The 18,207-nt window shown below is 41.3% G+C and overlaps 1 protein-coding gene across 2 annotated transcripts in view; it reads left to right on the top strand.

Annotated features, from left to right (window-relative positions):
• Window positions 1-137: 137 nt before the first annotated feature.
• The window catches only part of GALK2 (galactokinase 2), a 45,597-nt gene continuing 27,527 nt past the window's right edge, over window positions 138-18,207 (top strand). Inside the window, exons 1-5 of one of the 2 annotated variants that reach the window (XM_034434685.3) lie at window positions 138-2,309; window positions 3,715-3,803; window positions 4,763-4,886; window positions 10,418-10,508; window positions 16,619-16,765. In XM_034434685.3, the coding sequence (XP_034290576.2) occupies window positions 2,254-2,309; window positions 3,715-3,803; window positions 4,763-4,886; window positions 10,418-10,508; window positions 16,619-16,765 (507 nt within the window). In that variant the 5' untranslated portion in view covers window positions 138-2,253. The remainder of the gene's footprint in view (window positions 2,310-3,714; window positions 3,804-4,762; window positions 4,887-10,417; window positions 10,509-16,618; window positions 16,766-18,207) is intronic. The other variant, XM_034434688.3, reaches the window with a different exon arrangement.

Genomic DNA, 18,207 nt, shown 5'->3' with positions numbered 1-18,207 from the left:
AGAATAGAATTCTTTATTGGCCAAGTGTGACTGGACACATAAGGAATTTGTCTTTGGTGCATATGCTCTCAGTGTACATAAGGAGAATAAAATACATTCATCAAGAATAAAGAGATACAGCACTTAGTGATAGTCAAGGTTACTAATAAGCTATCAAATCATACTAGGAAACAAAACCAACATAAATTGAAAGATACAAGCCACATGGTTATAGTAATAAGTGGGAAGAGATAGGTACTAGTAAGGAGGAGAAGAAGAATAGTAATGCAGACTTAATGAATAGCTTGACAATGTTGAGGGAATTATTTGTTTAGCAGAGTGATGGCGTTCAGGGAAAAACTGTCCTTGTGTCTAGTTGTGTGCAGTGCTCTATAGCGTCGTTTTGAGGGTAGGCGTTGAAACAATTTATGTCTAGGATGTGAGGGGTCTGTAGATATTTTCACAGCCCTCTTTTTGACTCGTGTAGTACCCGGGTGTTGTTAAGAGGGCTGCAGAGAGGAACATGGTGCTCTCCCTTCGGCTCTGCTACTTTTTAGCAGCCTGAAAGGGAGCCTGTGACAGATCAGAATCAGTCAAGTTTGGAAAGGAATATTTGTAGTTCGGGGTTGAAATGAGGAGCCCTTGGTGCTCTCTGATCTTAGCTGTTTTCTTGCAGACATTTCATGACCAAACTAGGTAATATCATCAGTGCACCTGACATCATTAAGTCATCTGTCACTAAATCGTCAGCTGATAAAAGAAGAGGAGAAAGGAGCTTTTTACAGGAGCTGCCACATCACAGCAGGGCGCCTCAAATGCAACAACCGTAACCCTAAATCAGCATTTCTCAACCTGGACAGCTCGGAAGATGTGTGCATTTCCACTCCCAGAATCCTCCAGCCAAGTTATGGAAGTCGCTTTGCTTCAATGGCTACAGTGCAGATCAGCAAAAGCCCAACAGATGACTTTTCCTGTTTTGCAATTTGCCTGGCTTGGCATCAGTTTGGCCAGAGGTTATAAACTGTGTATAGAGCTTGCAACAATATATAAATAAGTAGCCAGTTGTGTGTCTTTCATACACTGCCAGGCCATAATTTAGCATATGTACACACCTGTCATATAAATATGACTAGAATAAACAGAATAGAGAAGAGAAGAGAAGAGAGGAGAGGAGAGGAGAGGAGAGGAGAAGAGAAGAGAAAATTCTTTATTGGCCAAGTGTGATTGGACACACAAGGAATTTGTCCTGGTGCATATGCTCTCAGTGTACATAAAAAGACAAGATACATAAGTCAAGAAACATAAGGTATAACACTTAATGATAGTCATACTACTATGTACATAGTACGACATAATACAATACTGAATCCTTGTACTCCATGGATGGAACATAAAATCACATCCGGAAAAGACCCCAGCGGTTTCCTACTCCAACCCTTGCTCAATTATACCATCCTGGTCAAGTGGTTGTCCGAACTCCTTTTGAAAACTTAGATCGGTGTTTTTCAAACCCTCCAACTTCAAGGTGCGTGGACTTCCAACTCCCAGAATTTCACAGCCACTCTGCCAAGTTTGCAAAACACTCGACTAAGCGGTGACCTCCAAGGCGCTTTCCAACTTTTACATACATCTGAAACTCTTACCCCCTTTTTCGAACATTTAATTTGATTGAAAAGCATCGCCTTTCTTGAGCTACACGCACCCTGCCTTCAACAGGTGCCCTAATCCTCCACTTTTCCTTAAATTTATTTATTTATTTATTTGTTTGTTTAAATTTCTATACCGCCCTTCTCCAATATAGGACTTTACGCGTTTAATAAATAGGAATTTACGCGTTTAATAAAACGTGTGCATTGAAAAAGCTGCAAAAGCCCAAACTCTCCCAACTTTCTCAATCGGTGATGGGGAAGGGGGCAGAGATTTTTTTTTTATTTCCGAAAGTGGGACGTTTGCAAATGACAGAAGCCTTCCCGAGAATAGATGATTAACTCTCCCTGGTGGCGAGACGCGGCCCTTCGCTTCTTCCTGCATCTTTCGTTGTGGATTTCTCCAGTTCCGCATCTGCAGCGGAGGTAGGGCACGGTCGTTCGCAAGGAGCTCCGCAGCCTTTTTGCCATCACGGGCGCCTCTGGGCGGGGAATACGAGGAGGAGGAAACAGCTGCAGCGAGCAGAGCTGGAAGCAGACGTGTCCCAGGGCTTGGCCGGTTGCAGAAGGAACACAAAACCCCGCAGCAACGTTGACAATCGTTGTGGGGGTGTGTGAGAAGCACAGGATGGCTGCCGACGCGCCCCCCATCCTTTCGCTCCAGCTGGTGGAGGAAGAACCGAGGTGCGTGGTCGGACTCTCGCCCCCCACTCCGCGTCTGAGCTCCAGCGGTCAGGGCAGAAGGCTAAGAGCATGGACCTTCTTCCTTGAAGCGCTTTGCAACGAGTCCTGCGCATGGGAGAGTAGCCGGTTACTTACTTACCTAGGTTACTTACTCCCAGGTGGAGGTGCATGAGATTGGAGGAGTTGTAATCTCATAAGAGAAGATTACAAGGGGCAGTTCCGAGTGCATTGCTCAGTTTGCTTCCTATTCCTTGTTTCAAGGAACCGAAGAAAATAGGCGTTCATTCAATCAATCATTCAATTGCTATAGCCGCCCATCTCAGTCCATGATTCTGGGTGGTTTACAATTCCAAAAAAAAATAAAAAAGTTACACTCAAAATACTAAAAAGCATTTCAAAACACAAAAGTATGAAGGCTGTTGCTTAACGCACTGTAAGCCGCCCTGAGTCTCCGGAGAAGGGCGGCATATAAATCAAATTAAAAAAAAAAAAAAAGCAATAGGAACATCCGAAATAAATATACCTAGTAGCTGAGATGCTTAGCCAGCTAGCAACAGGGTCCTTAACACATTCAGCACCCCAGGCTCTTGATGTATTTCTGCCCACCCACCCCAAATTTGATCTTACAGCCATGTAAGAGTAAGCTCCTTAGGTAGCAATGCAAGGTTGTTAGGAAAACCATGCCCAGCCTGATATCCAATGGGTTGGATTATAAAGTCTCATAAACCACTGGGATGGCCACGCATGCCAGATTGGGAAAGATTGAGTTAAGGTTTTGACCTACAATTGGTTCAACTCTACTCAGCCGTGGATGTTCATTTGGTGATTTGGAGCCAGATAGTCCAATGTATCTTACACAGTAGTTGTGGGAATAAAACTGGATAATTCAACGTCATCTAACCAATAAGGTTTAATGAACGGAAGGTGCGGGGTTCGAATTGGCTTTGGTTCAGTCATCGTTGTCAGGCACAAAATTTCATTAAACATGGTTGAATAGTGACTTGTGTGTGCCTGATGACAAGTTTATAAGTCTTGTCCCATCATCTTGAATATCTGCTGGGGTGGGATTTGAAATCAACTGCATGCAAAACTTCTCTTCTGCCAAGTTGCTGTGGTTCCCTCAACAGCAAGCCATGATATTTTTGAATAAATTGCAATAGGCTAGAATCGTATAATATAAAACGATACAACTCTTCATAGCTTTGTGTCCTATGGAAAGAATTATTTACTATTACTTTCAATAACGGAACCATGATTAGTGGAATGCAGTAATATGACCTGTGAATATTAAAACTACATTAGCCTACAAAACTGCTGATGTCAAATTGTTTGAAGTCCTTAGATTTTGAAATGTATCCCTTAACATCTGTATCAGTGACAAATTTGTACTGCTGCTCTTTTTCAGATTGCTGAAGCTGAAAAAGATGTTCATATCTAAATTTAAAACAACACCAAAATTTTATGTTCGAGCACCAGGCCGAGTCAACTTAATAGGTAAAGTATTTTTTTATTTTTAAAAAATGCGTTATTTTGTTAAGCTTTCAGCAGTAGAATCAAGTGGCAGCCAGAATTTTTCACTTTAAATAGCCTATATTTGTTTGTTAGTCAGTAGGGTGTGGCAGTAACTACAATAAGGTATATGCAGGACTGCCACCTCCTGCTTGAATTAACCTGTTCAGTACATTCTTCCCAGAAGAAGTTTTTGGATATACTCTCGTACCCCACTTTTATGAAGTGAGGGGAAGAAAGCTAAGAAATATAATTTTTCTGACAGCTCCAATGCTATGGAGCAGTTTCCCTTTAGAATTAAGACTTGTTACATTGCTTAACATCCCAGAAATAATACAAGAACTCTTCAATAGAGCGCTGTTGTCATTTGTATTATTATTGATATATTAGTGTTATGTTCATTTTTATTACAAATTGATTAGGTTTGCTCTGGTTATTTTTGACTTTTCCGTCAATGCTTTTGCCGTGCTCTTTTTAATTTTCTATTGTCTATTGCGCATTCTATCAAGTTCCTTCAGTCTAGCGAAGGCCATTCCTATAAACCAAGATGCAACCTCTATGTCCGAGAATCTTCAGCATAAATAAACCATCCCATGCAGAATTTAGTCAAATAAAAAAGAGGGTATTTGGGTCAGTGGTGAAATTCAAATTTCTTTTACTCCTGGCTCTGTGGGCGTGGCTTGGTGGGTGTGGCTTGGTGGGCATGGCAGGCGAAGGAGACTGCAAAATCCCCATTCCTTCCCCACTCCTGGGGGAAGGATATTGCAAAATCTCCATTCCCTCCCCACTCTGGGGCCAGCCAGAGGTGGTATTTGCCGGTTCTCCGAACTACTCAAAATTTCCACTACCGGTTCTCCAGAACCTGTCAGAACCTGCTGGCTTTCACCCCTGATTTGGGTGCTATGTGAGATCATTTAATTTTCTGGGTTTTTATTTTTTAATAGGTGAACATATAGATTACTGTGGATATGCTGTACTCCCGATGGCCATAGATCAAGACATACTTATAGCAGCTGAACCTCTAAGCAGCCCAGTCCTCCATTTGGCTAATACAGATTCCTCATACTCGTAAGTGCCATTTTGTTTACTGATTATTGTTGCTGTTACAGATGTTTCACAATGGCGCAGTCTTCACCTGTAGACATGCAATTTAAAAAGCACATCACAAAAGGGAAATGAGTGAAAACGGAGCAAAATTCATAGCAGAATCCATTATGCGTTACTCAGAATTAAGCCAATCAATATTTGAACTATCAACAAACATCTTGTGCCTGGAAATATGTATACGTGTTATGCTCCAGCTCTCAAAACTCTTCAGCCAACATGGCTAATGGCAGCTGTAGTTTAATACAGGTAGTCCTTGACTTAGAAAAATTCATTTGGTGATTGTTCAAAGTTAAAATAGTACTGGAAAAAAAATGACATTTTTTCACACAACCATTGCAACATATCCCCATGGACACAGGATCAAAATTCAGACACTTGGCCACTGATTCATATTTATGACGGTTGCAGTGTCCAGAGGTCATGTGATCCCCTTTTGTGACCTTCTGACAAGCCAAGTCAGCGGGGAAGCCAGACTCACTTAACAACCTTATTACTAACTTAACAACTGGAATCATTCACTTAACAACTGTGGCAAGAAAGGTTGTAAAATGAGGCAAAACTCACTTAAGAAACGTCTCACTTAACGAGGGACATTTTGGGCTCCATTGTGGTCGTACGTCAAGGACTGTATGTATATCTGAGCACTAGACCATAGAAATCCCTGCTGGGGTAGAATGAGTTTAGTTATCTACATAAGCTGGAACTATTTTAAAAGTATTAAAATTACTTTCTGATTCCCCCAAACTGCTTAAGAATCTAGAACACAAGTTATTCAGCATAATCCAAGAGGGGTCCATTTGCTTCAGATAAAAACCTAATAACAATATAGCATAGGTCATTTATATCAGATTTGTGAGAGGCAGTTTGGTGCAGTGGTTAAGGCACCAGACCAAAAATGGGAAGATGTGAGTTACGGTTCCACTTGATGCCCCAAACCTGATGCCGGATCTTGGACAAGTCTCTATAGCTCACCTTTATGACGAAAGCAATAAAACCCACTTCTAAAAACCTTGCTGGGAAAATTGCACGGACTGGTCTAGGCAGACTCATCAAGAGTCAACAATGTTTTGAAGGCACACAAAACATTGAGGGACAAAAATAAAAAGATTGAAACACTTACGTTTTCCTTGCAAACAATTATCTCTCGGCTTCCCCTTGCCTTTGTTCTGACCTAGACTTCCTTAGAAAGCATGAAGCAAAGTCTTCTTTTTTTGTAATAGTTTTTATTAGGTATTTTACAAAAAGGAAAAAAAAGAACATTTCCCTGAAAATAAGACATCCCCTCCTGATAATAAGCCCAATCGGGCTTTTGAGTGCATGCGCTAAAATAAGCCTCCCCCCCCAAAATAAGCCCTCCCCAAAAGTATTTAAATGCAGAGCTGGAAATCTGGTAAGACAGCAAGAGGAGCCCCATCTTGCTCCATATGCTCCAAAATAATAAGACCTCTCCAAAAATAAGGCCAAATGCTTATTTCGGGGTTCAAAAAAAAAATATAAGACAGGGTCTTATTTTCGGGGAAACACGGGTACATCAAACGCTAAAATACAAAATTAACAACATTTATATACAATTTTACAACTTTCTGCATCGACCTTTGTCTTTACCTTTAAATTCCATCTTCCTAATCCTTCTCTTATTTTTGTATGCCCATAATTAACATTTTTGTAAACAGGATTGTTACATATATTTATAGGCCGCCTTGAGTCTTCGGAGAAAGGCAGCATACAAATTGAACAAACAAACAAATAAATAAATATCCAGTGTATTAATACCGAATTTCAGTTTATATTCATATTTTTTAATTTGATTTCTATTTTCTAGCCAGATATAAAACCTATTCCACATTTTGTAATAGTCCTAGTCATCTCTTTCTTTGATCTCCATTGTTAATTTGTCCATTTCGGCGCATTCAAGTATTTTGTTAATTATTATTTCTTCAGATGGTGTAATGGTCAGCTAGCATGAAGCAAAGTCTTAGCCCCACAAAACCTCTTTTATTCATACGGCTGTAAATTACTTTCATTTACAGTCCGCAAGGCTTGACAAACAGTCTTTCAGAGGAAGGTTATCAACACCCACCTACCAGCTCTGTGGGTGTGGCTGGGTGGGCATGACATGGCTTGGTGGGCGTGGCTTGGTGGGCGTGGCAGGGGAAGGATACTGTAAAATCTCCACTTCCACCCCACTCCAGGGGAAGGATACCGCATAATCCCCATTTCTTCCCGATCAGCTGGGACTCGGGAGGCAGAGAATAGATGGGGGCGGGGCCAGGCAGAATTTTTACTACCAGTTCTCTGAACTACTCAAAATTTCCGCTACCGGTTCTTCAGAACTGGTCAGAACCTGCTGCGACCCACCTCTGCCTGTGGGTCTTCTAGCAGTTGTCTGGTGTGGTATCTTCAAATCTCATCATCCTAATCTTATAGCAGAAAAGCATCTCGGGTCTATTAAAATGAAAACCCGCTGTTTTGGCTTTTCCTCTGGTAATAGGAAGAGGGGGAAGAACCGGAATGGACAACATGGGTTGGTAGATCTGACATTGGTTTCCAAACTTTCCTGGTTAATGTCTTATATGGGGACAAAAGGGATTACCCAATGTTTGTTCCAAATTAAAATTCAAGCATTTAGATGGGAGTATTCAATTGGGATGTTCATCCCTTTTACACTCATGTTGCAATAGTTAATTCATATTAACTGAGTTGAACCCTAGATGAAAATGCATCCTTCCTTGAGCCATAGCTTGTCATCCTCTTTGAGAGCTTCATTGGCCTGGGAAGCACTGGAGAAATCAACTAAAGGAACCAGTTAGCCCAGATGATTGTGAGGGCCCACAGACTCAGAGGACATCAAATTAGAAAGCCAAACCAATGAAAAAGAACTCCACAGCCATCTATTAGCCAAAACCTGTCTTAAATATGAAGTCAGTTTATAAATTTTTATACAGTTTTTACAATTTTTAACTTACTGATCTTGGAAGATTGTCCTTTACAAGTTCTACAACAAGAGAGATAATAAACATTCTGGGAGTTCAATTATTTTTTAAACTAGATTTTAGGGCACCATTGTTGTTGTTAGTTGCGAAGCCGTGTCCAACCCATCGCGACCCCATGGACAACGTTCCTCCAGGGCCTCCTGTCCTCTACCATCCCCCGGAGTCCATTTTAAGCTCACGCCAACTGTTTCAGTGACTCCATCCAGCCACCTCGTCCTCTGCTGTCCACTTCTTCTTTTGCCCTCAATCGTTCCCAGCATTAAGCTCTTCTCCAGGGAGTCCTTCCTTCTCATTAGGTGGCCAAAGTATTTGAGTTTCCTCTTCAAGATCTGGACTTTGAAAGAGCAGTCAGGGTTGATCTCCTTTGGGACTGACCGGTTGGATCGCCTTGCAGTCCAAGGGACTCGCAGGAGTCTTCTCTAGCACCTTGTTCAAAGGCCTCAATTCTTTGGCGCTCAGCCTTCCTTATGGTCCAACTTTCACAGCCATACATTACAACTGGGAAAACCATAGCCTTGACTATATGCATTCTTGTTGGCAGGGTGATGTCTCTGCTTTTTAGTATGCTGTCTAGACGTGCCAAAGCTTTCCTCCCCAGGAGCCAGTGTCTTTTAATTTCTTGGCTGCAGTCCCCATCTGCGGTGATCTTGGAGCTCAGGAAAATAAAATCTGTCCCTACCTCCACTTCTTCCCCATCTATTTGCCATTAGCTGCACTGATTTTACCTACTATGCTGTTTTCAAAATTGAACAGTGGAATCCGTTTCAGGAGTCTTACAGGGTAAAAATAGACTTCTGGTGCCAGTGCAAAGCATAAGGCACCTAATTTAAGCCTTAAATCCTTAATTTAATTAAGGAGTTAATTAATTAAATCCTTAATTAAATCCTTAAATGCCTTAAAGAAAAACAAAAAGGACCAACATTTTTGGATTTCCTGTTCTAGGAGGATACTGGGAACCATCAAGAAGATACGCCAGTCTGTCTGCATTTAAATTTCTATCAGGAAATTTCTCAATGTTTAGTTAGGAATATACTGTACAGGTAGTCCTCCACTTACAACAGTTCATTTAGTGACTATTGGAAGTTATAACAGCACTAAAAAAAAATGACTTATGGCCTTTTTTTTCCACAACCGCTGATCACATGATCAAAATTAGATGCTTGACAACTGATTCATGTTTATGCCGACTGCAGCAACCCATCGTCACGTAATCTCCTTTTGCGACCTTCTGACAAACAAAGCCCATGGGGAAGCCAGATTCACTTAACAACCGTTACTAACTGAGCAACTGAGCAACAAACTCACTTAACAACTGTGGCAGGAAAGGTCGTAAATTGGAGCAAAGCTCACTTAGGAAGTGTCCCACTGAGCAACAGAAATCTGGGGCTCAACTGTGGTCATGGTTCTACAGCGGAATTATTGAGTCTGTCATCTGCACCTTCATAACTGTCTGGTTTGGTTCTGCAACCCAACAAGACAGACACAGACTTCAGAGGATAATTAGAACTGCAGAAAAAACAATGGCTACCAACCTGCCTTCCATTGAGGACTTGTATACTGCACGAGTCAAAAAGAGGGCTGTGAAAATATCTACAGACCCCTCACATCCTGGACATAAACTGTTTCAACTCCTACCCTTAAAACAACGCCATAGAGCACTGCAGACCAGAACAACTAGACACAAGGACAGTTTTTTCCCCCAAATGCCATCACTCTGCTAAACAAATAATTCCCTCAACACTGTCAAAATATTCACTAAGTATGCATTACCATTACTATTAATCTTCTCATCGTTCCTATCACCCATCTCCTCCCACTTATGACTGCATGACTGTAAACCTTGTTGCTTGATTTATATTGACTGTTTTCTAATATGATTTGATTGCTTATTTGTACCCTTATCATTAAGTGTACAACATTAAGTGTTGCACCTTACGATTCTTGATGAATGTATTTTTTTTTATGTACACTGAGAGCATATGCACCAAAGACAAATTCCTTGTGTGTCCAATCACACTTGGCCAATAAAAAATTCCTCTTCTCTTCTCTTCTCTTCTCTTCTCTTCTCTTCTCTTCTCTTCTCTTCTCTTCTCTTCTCTTCTCTTCTCTTCTCTTCTCTTCTCCTCTCCTCTTCTCTTCCCTCCTATCCTATCCTATCCTATCCTATCCTATCCTATCCTATCCTATCCTATCCTATCCTATCCTATCCTATCCTATCCTATCCATCATTTAACTCTATTCTATTCTATTCTATTCTATTCTATTCTATTCTATTCTATTCTATTCTATTCTATTCTATTCTATTCTATTCTATTCTATTCTATTCTATTCTATTCTATTCTATTCAGTCGAGGCCTGCCTCTAATTGGCAGAGAGAGAAAAAGAGACTGGTTTCTTTACCGGCAGGTGGCAGTAGATATGTATGAGTGGCTTATGCGTAGCCGAAAATATAGTAAACCTATTCTGAAACAATTTCGCTTTTCTCTGTTTATTTCCCAGGGATTTCAATACAGATGCCAACGACATCCAAATAAAGCAAACAAAACCTTTATGGCACAACTATTTTCTCTGTGGGTTCAAAGGAGTACAGGTGAAGTAACGTCAATTTACATCCTCTTCCTTTGGAATTTTCAGCAAAATGAAAAGCAGAACACAAATGTTCTAATATACACAATACGTTAGAAAGTTAAATGCATGTTGTTTTTTAAAAAAAAGCATGCAGAGAGCACATACTACGTGTACCAAGTTTTTATATTAACTGTGTGTTTATTGATAGGAACTATCTAATAGATCACGTGTAATGTTTAGTATTATAAATCGTAGCTCTTTTCTTTTTTGCAATCTAGACTTCTAAATGCTGCCAAGTCACCCCTTGGAAATTTCAGTGTTACTTTTCACAATTCCTCTGTATGAAATTATTTTTAAAACCGAAGACCGCATCCCGTGGCACAATCTGTTTATATTAAACTGAGCCCATTATCCACTGGAAAGAAACATCCTGCCCAGCTCCATAAATAAAACGAAAAACAAAACAAAACAAAAAAAAGGTTTGAGTCAGAGACTTTGTTCTCCCTCCATATACATATTCCATAATAAATGTGAAAGTTTGATCCATCTTCAAAGGAATGCCTGCTAATCCATTTCTGGTTAACAATCTGATGGATTTCTCCTTGTTGGGAAATTGTCAGAGAGGAGGCCTCACAGCAAGTAGTTTTGTGTGCCTAAAAGGAGATTTTTTTTTTTTTTTTTAAATTGTGGGCAATTTAGTGCGCAAGAACGTGTTTAACTTGAACTGTCTTCTGTGGGTGTTGCAGGAATCCTGCTGTTGCTGTCTAATGCTGGAAGTATGTCAAGAGGGTTGAAGGGGACTCGGCCTTTCTAAAACAGTTCAGGCCTTCTGCAGATTGCCAATTTTTCTTAGTAATATAAGCATGTTGCAAACATAAGAATTTGTGGTACTGGATTCGATCAGGATTGCCCAAATGGATCCAGAAACAAGCAGCTTTGTCAGCACATACCGTATTTTTTGGAGTATATGACACATCTTTTTCCCCCTTAAAAGGGGGTGAAAATTATACACCAAATGTAGTCCCGCCTACTCACTGGCCCCCACCCTTTGGCCTCTGCCTCACAGTAATTTACCTCCTTGCAGCAAGCACCAAGAAGAAACAGCCCATTTCAGCTTCAGCACAGCCTAATTAGCACAAGTTGATTGGTTCGGCCTCCCGACTCTCAGCTGTTTTGCTCTCAGCTGTTTTGTGGGTGCCTCTGCTGCTTGCTGCAAGGAGGTAAATTGCTGGAGCAGATTTTTTTTCCCTTGTGCTAATCAAGCTATGCTGAAAACGAAAATGAAAGTAAAGCAGGCTGTTTGCTGCAATGAGGCAAAATTGCTGGGATGCAGAGGCAGATTTCTTTTTGTTTTCCTTACCAAAAAAGGTAGGTGCGTCTTATAGTCCAGTGTGTCTTATGCTCCGAAAAATACGGTAACATAAAGCTTTGGAATTCAGAGGTTCAGTTTAGCAGAGTTAAAAGACAATTAACAGATTGGGCCTCCAAGGTTTTCCCACAGTGTTTGAAACCTCAATAACTTTTAAGATGTGTGGATTTCAGCTCCCCAAATCCCCCCCAACCAGCTGACACGGAGGACACTCTATGCCCTCCAGAGAAATAGGCTTGAACTCCCAGAATTCTTAGCTTGTCTAATCATTGCTGAGAATTCTGGAATTTCAATTTTCCCCAGATATATAAAACTTGAAGCAGAAAGCTCTCTACTTTGTATAGGTAAAGGTTCCCCTCGCACAAATGTGCTAGTCATTCCCGACTCTAGGGGGCGGTGCTCATCTCTGTTTCAAACCCGAAGAGCCAGCGCTGTCCGAAGATGTCTCCGTGGTCATGTGGCCCGCATGACTCAATGCCAAAGGCACACGGAACGCTGTTACCTTCCCATCAAAGGTGGTCCCTATTTTTCTACTTGCATTTTTTTACATGCTTTTGAACTGCTAGGTTAGCAGAAGCTGGGACAAGGAACGGGAGCTCACCCCGTTACGTGGCGCTAGGGATTCGAACTTCTGAACTGCTGACCTTTCGATCGACAAGCTCAGTATCTTAGCCACTGAGCCACCACGTCCCTCAATTACTTTGTAGCAAGGTACTTTAGATGAATGTAGATCAGGGGTTCCCGATCTGAGCAACTTTAACCCCGGCCCTCCGAGATCAAACATAACCCTGTTGTGGCCCTCAATGAAATTGAGTTTGACCCCCCCTGATCTAGAGGATGCCAAGTCAGGGAAGGCTTCTTTAAAACCTTCTGCCTAACAGAAAAATGATTGACTGTCCTCAGGTATAACTTAAAGCAGAGGAGGACAGCTTGAGATCCAACCGGATCCATCTTGGAAGCTTCCTCTACGGGAATTTGCTGTATGTTACCACCATGGCTTTTCTGCCTTGTTTCCACCTGGAAACAAATATAAACCTGTAACATGTTTTCTAAAACTTAAGAAAGCCCTCCAAACCTCAACAAAATTTCACAAACCACTTAGCCTTCTCTCATACTCTGAGCAAATGCAGCTCACAACGACCCAAAGACATCCTCCAAATAGTAAGCCATCAAACAGAAAAAGAGATATGAATGAGGATATTGCTCTTCTAGTCACTATGACCAGTGGTGGGATCCTCCTGGTTTCATAACTGGTTCGGTGATCGCGTGTGCACACAGTTTGAACAAATGTTCACTTCCGGGCTTCTTCGTAGGAGTAACACAGCTGATTCATGTGGCTATCGGCTCTGCCGCATGAATCAGCTGAGGAGATACAGGTAGGAAAATAGTACAGGCGGCCGGGTGGGCCCATCTGATTGTCTGGGGTGAACCAGTTCGCTCACAGCTGATCGTCGTAGCTACCAGTTCGCTAGAACCGGTCCGAACTGATAGAATCCTACCACTGAGTATGACCCAAAGCAGCTGAGCAGGTTTTTTTTTTTAAATTAAGCATAAAAAGGAAGGTCTTAAGTTGCATGTCTCTTGTTTAGTTCATCAAGGACAAGATCATATAAAAAGCAAAATGGGGTACGACGGTTATGGACAATTAATACAAATAAAATAGATACGATTTTTGCTTATATTACATGAGCTGTGGTGGTTAGAGTGCAGTACTGCAGGCTACTTCTGCTGACTGCCTGCAATTTGGCAGTTTGAATCTTACCAGGCTCAAGGTTGACTCAGCCTTCCATCCTTCTGAGATGGGTAAAATGAGGACCCACATTGTTGGGGAGAATATGCTGACTCTGTAAACTGCTTAGAGAGGGCTGTAAAGCACTGTAAAGTGGTATATAAGTCTAAGTGCTATTGCTATTCCTTCCTTCCTTCCTCCCTCCCTCTCCCTCCTTCCTCCCTCCCTCCCTCCCTCCCTTCCTATCTTATTCCCTTTCTCATTCTCCTTTCTCATGGTGCAGTGTGAGAATCCAGTATTGCAGGCTAACTCTGCCCACAGTCAGGGGTTCGATCCTGACTGGCTCAAGGTTGACTCAGCCTTCCATCCTTCTGAGGTGGGTAAAATGAGGACCCACATTGTTGGGGAGAATATGCTGACTCTGTAAACTGCTTAGAGAGGGCTGTAAAGCGGTATATAAGTCTTAAGTGCTATTGCAATTATCCTGTAATTTGCAATCAAGTTCAGCTCAGTGGTTTATCTTGGTCTTTTGTTATAAAAATGCATGCCAAGAACTATATCTGTTTTCTAATTGTAGTATTAATTATCCTCTCTAGGTTTAGATCTGCGGTTCAGCCCCCAGAAAGCACCACACAATTACAATGTTCTCCAAAAGCTATTTTCAGGAATTATATGGACCCTGATGATTGTGTCAAGGCATCCAGCCATGAGCCTCAGCTGCAGGTTTCATGCTGCATTTCTTTGGATGCTGAGCGTAACACATTTTTCTGCTTAATTTGACATCTCGTATTTAAATGACTTGAGTCACATTGGGAACAAAAATCAGCTAGATTAATGGAAAAACGGGAAAGAACACCATGCAAGTTGCATGCGATTTTCAGGAAATCGCATGAGAAAATCTTGAAATTTCTTCTAAAATAAAATCCACATCCAGGCCCAAAACAGCTTTCATTGGTTCCATTCCATCTGCAATGGTACTAAAAATAAAGATCCGATATACTTTTCTTAGGAATCAGAAATACACATCAATTCCCTTGCAGAGCAAGCGGTTATGGCTTCCAAACATTTGAGGTCAGGAATGTAAGTGGTTTTTTTTATCTTCCAAGCTTGCTTTCAGCTCAAAGGGAGAAAAAAATAATGTAGCCAAAAATAGGAAAGAAATTGTTTTATGGAATGACGCAGTTGATAAGAGCAAAATAGTAAGGAGGAGAGCAATGGCCATCACGCTTCCTGGCCAAATTAAAACAGACACAAAAGGTCATTTCTAATACATGGACAGCAATTACTGTCTTCTGGATGGCCACTAAAATAATTTGGACATTTGAAGAGCAGATATCTAATCTCTGTTAAATTGGCTGCTGAGTTTAACTTGGCCAATAGCTCAGTTTTTCTGTTTTTTTCTAATAGCCTATGGAACGGTTAGTGAATTCACAGCATCTATCCATTTCTACTTCTTCTTTGATAAAAATAAATCCATAACCAGCAGAACAAAGCACTCCTAAGACCACTTGATGTATTCAGAAATGAATACGGTTGGAGAAATAATCAGATTGAACTCATCCTTCCTACTTTTTTGCACCATTGTATGGCCAAAACTGCATTTGGAAATGGAGAATAAATTTATGCAAAGTTTGCTTGGTGATGAAAGACATTCACACCCGTGCGTTTTACATGCATTCTGCTTGATCATCTGAAAACCAGATTAAGAAGTTGGGGGGGGGGAAAGTATGTATGAAACGGGCTTCTTCATTCTAATTCATTGCACAAGGTATATCTTTTATTGTAGAAGTCTTACTTCTCCAGGGTTTAGATTAGAGCTGGCTTCCTTCTCAGCAATTAAAGGCCAAGGAGAATAATTCATTAAACCTTTTTCAAGAAATGTGGTGAAGCCCAGGAGGCGGCAAAGTAGAGCTGTGGGACGAAATATATTAATTACCTTGCAACTTTAAAGTGAGCTTAGGAACGTCGTCCAAAAGAATTTGAAAGCATCCTGAGAATGAGGCAGTAAAAATATCATTTGTGAGGAATACATTTTTCAGGAAACTGGAAAACAGATTTCAGCCGTACAAATTACCTAATGATGTAACACTTGTTTGTTTTAAGGAATCTAACTCAATTATATTCTGGGCCTGCCTAGTTCTCTGAAAATAGGTCCAGACTGCTATGTATGTGCTGCCCAGGAAGCCATGAAAATTATGTGTCTGTATGTGCTTATATACGGTACATACACATACAGGAAATCCTCGACTTATGACCATAACTGAGCTCAAAATTTCCCTTGGTGAGCAACACAGTTATTAAGTGAGTTTTGCCTCATTTTACAACCTTTCTGGCCACAGTTGTTAAGTGAATCACAGCAGTTGTTTAGTTACACAGTTGCTAAGTGAATCTGCCTTCTCCGTTGATGTCAACTCATAAAGCATTCCAGGCCTGCTTTCAAGTTGCCATAAGCAGGAGGCGGGAGCACATTCCACGCATACCTTTCTCCAGATTGAATCACAGGTTACCCTAGCCAGCAGGAGAGGAGTGTTTTCTACAGCCCGGGAAAGTGCTCCGTTGGAGAATGTGATTTATGACATACCCAGGGGGAGGGGGGAAACATGGTCATAGTGGGCCGTAAATTACGTAGGGCAGAACTGACTCCACTTGGATAAGTGCCGACATGTTGCTCTTAATAAATAACTGGATTTCTTTTGAAACCTGGCTCGAGGCTCATGAATTAATTAGGGCATCCGTCAACAGTTGATGTTGTTTGTCAGAAGGTCGCGAAAGGGAATCACATGACCTGGAGACATGGCGACCGTCATAAATATGAGTCAGTTGCCGAGCGTGCGAATTTTGATCACAGGGATGCGGTAGTAAGTGTGACAAACGGTCATAAGCCACTTTGTTCCAATGCTGTTGAAATGGTCACTAAGTAAACTGTGGTAAGCCGAGGACGTCTTGTATGAAAACCAGCTTTCGTCGTCCCACGAAGAAGACAGCGGTTTTAGTTCTTTTGAAACAGAGAAATCAATTTATCTTGTATTTTCAGGATCACTTCAGTCTGAGGAACCCGAGCGGAATTAACTGCCTGGTGGAAGGCACAATTCCTCCAAGTTCCGGTTTATCCAGCTCCAGCGCTTTGGTCTGCTGTGCGGGACTCGTGACTCTCATGGCCAATGGCAAGACCCTTTCAAAGGTAAGGTGGGAAGGAGGACCAGGCTCTGCAACGGACTGTTAAAATTGAAGCTGGTGAATTGACATACCGTATTTTTTGGAGTATAAGACGTACCTTAGTTTTTGAGGAGGAAAATAGGGGTGGGTGGGAAATTCTGCCTACCAGGTATTCATCTGGCTCATCCTTAGTCTGGTCAGCTTCAGCACATTAGTTCACTGGTTTTGAGCGTTGGGGATAAAAAAACAGCTTCTAAAGCACAGCTGATCTTCAGAGAGAGAAGCAATGAGAAAAGCAGGTGAAGCGCGGAAGATAGTTTCACTCGCTAGCGCCTCATTAGGGCTGAAAAAAAGCTTCGAAAAAGCTACATTCAGAATATAAGACGTACCCAAATTTTCAGCCTCTTTTAGGGGAGGAAAAAGTGCATCTTAAACTCCGAAAAATACGGTAATTTTTTAAAAAGAAATTCTCGAAACTACGAATTGTTTCCACAGTTAGTAGCTGGGGAGTTTATCTTTGAAGTAGACCGATGGAAATTTTGAGAGTGTGTTGTGGGGTCTGACTCAAAGGGCCGCTTAAAATAAGACGGTTATAATAATTATTTGTATCCTTTCAAGGGTTCTTCCGAAATGCAATGCAAACAAATGGTAAATAAAAAGGCAGTAAATATTTAACAGCAAATCTAGTCATGTTTTGGATTCTTCCCATTGGGGGAATGAATGGCCCTTGGGTGGGTGGAAGATGGAAGGGAGAGAAGAATGTAGCTGGAGCAGGTTGTAGGGTTGATAGCCTCTTGTAGATTTCAACCTTCCAGTTGACCAGAAAAGTATTAGTTTGACTCAGCCGTCCATCCTTCTGAGGTGGGTAAAATGAGCACCCAGAGTTGGGGAAGGAGAGAATTTCACACCTCTTTTAGCAACGTACTTACTTGATTGTTATTTTAAATGTAATCGAAATAAATACGAAGCTTTAAGTATGCTGCAGAAAGAGGTGTGAAATTCTCTTCTTACCAAATTTGGGCTAGTGCAGGGTTGCATTACAGCATTTCAAACTGAAATGCTAACATCAACACTGCCTGCATTTCACTGAATGCGTCTGTCAACCTACCCAATATTGTCCCTAAACAAAAAACAGTAGGTAGCAACAATGGTAATAGCACTTATATACCGCTTCACAGTGTTTTACAGCCCACTCCAGGGGTGAAATTCAGCAGGTTCTGACAGGTTCTGGAGAACTGGTAGCAGAAATTTTGAGTAATTTGGAGAACCGGCAAATACCAGCTACCGGTTCTCCTAACTGCTCAAAATTTCCTCTACCAGTTCTCTGAACTGCTCAAAATTTCCACTACCAGTTCTTCAAACTGCTCAAAATTTCCGCTGCCGGTTCTCCGAACTGCTCAAAATTTCCGCTACCGGTTCTCCAAACTGCTCAAAATTTCCACTATCAGTTCTCCAAACTGCTCAAAA

The sequence above is a fragment of the Pantherophis guttatus genome, chromosome 13, assembly GCF_059756535.1.
Source record: "Pantherophis guttatus breed Tessera chromosome 13, ASM5975653v1, whole genome shotgun sequence".
NCBI classification, from domain to species: Eukaryota; Metazoa; Chordata; class Lepidosauria; order Squamata; family Colubridae; genus Pantherophis; species Pantherophis guttatus.
Note: the sequence above shows the minus strand (reverse complement) of the source record. Positions and strands in the feature narration are given on the sequence as shown.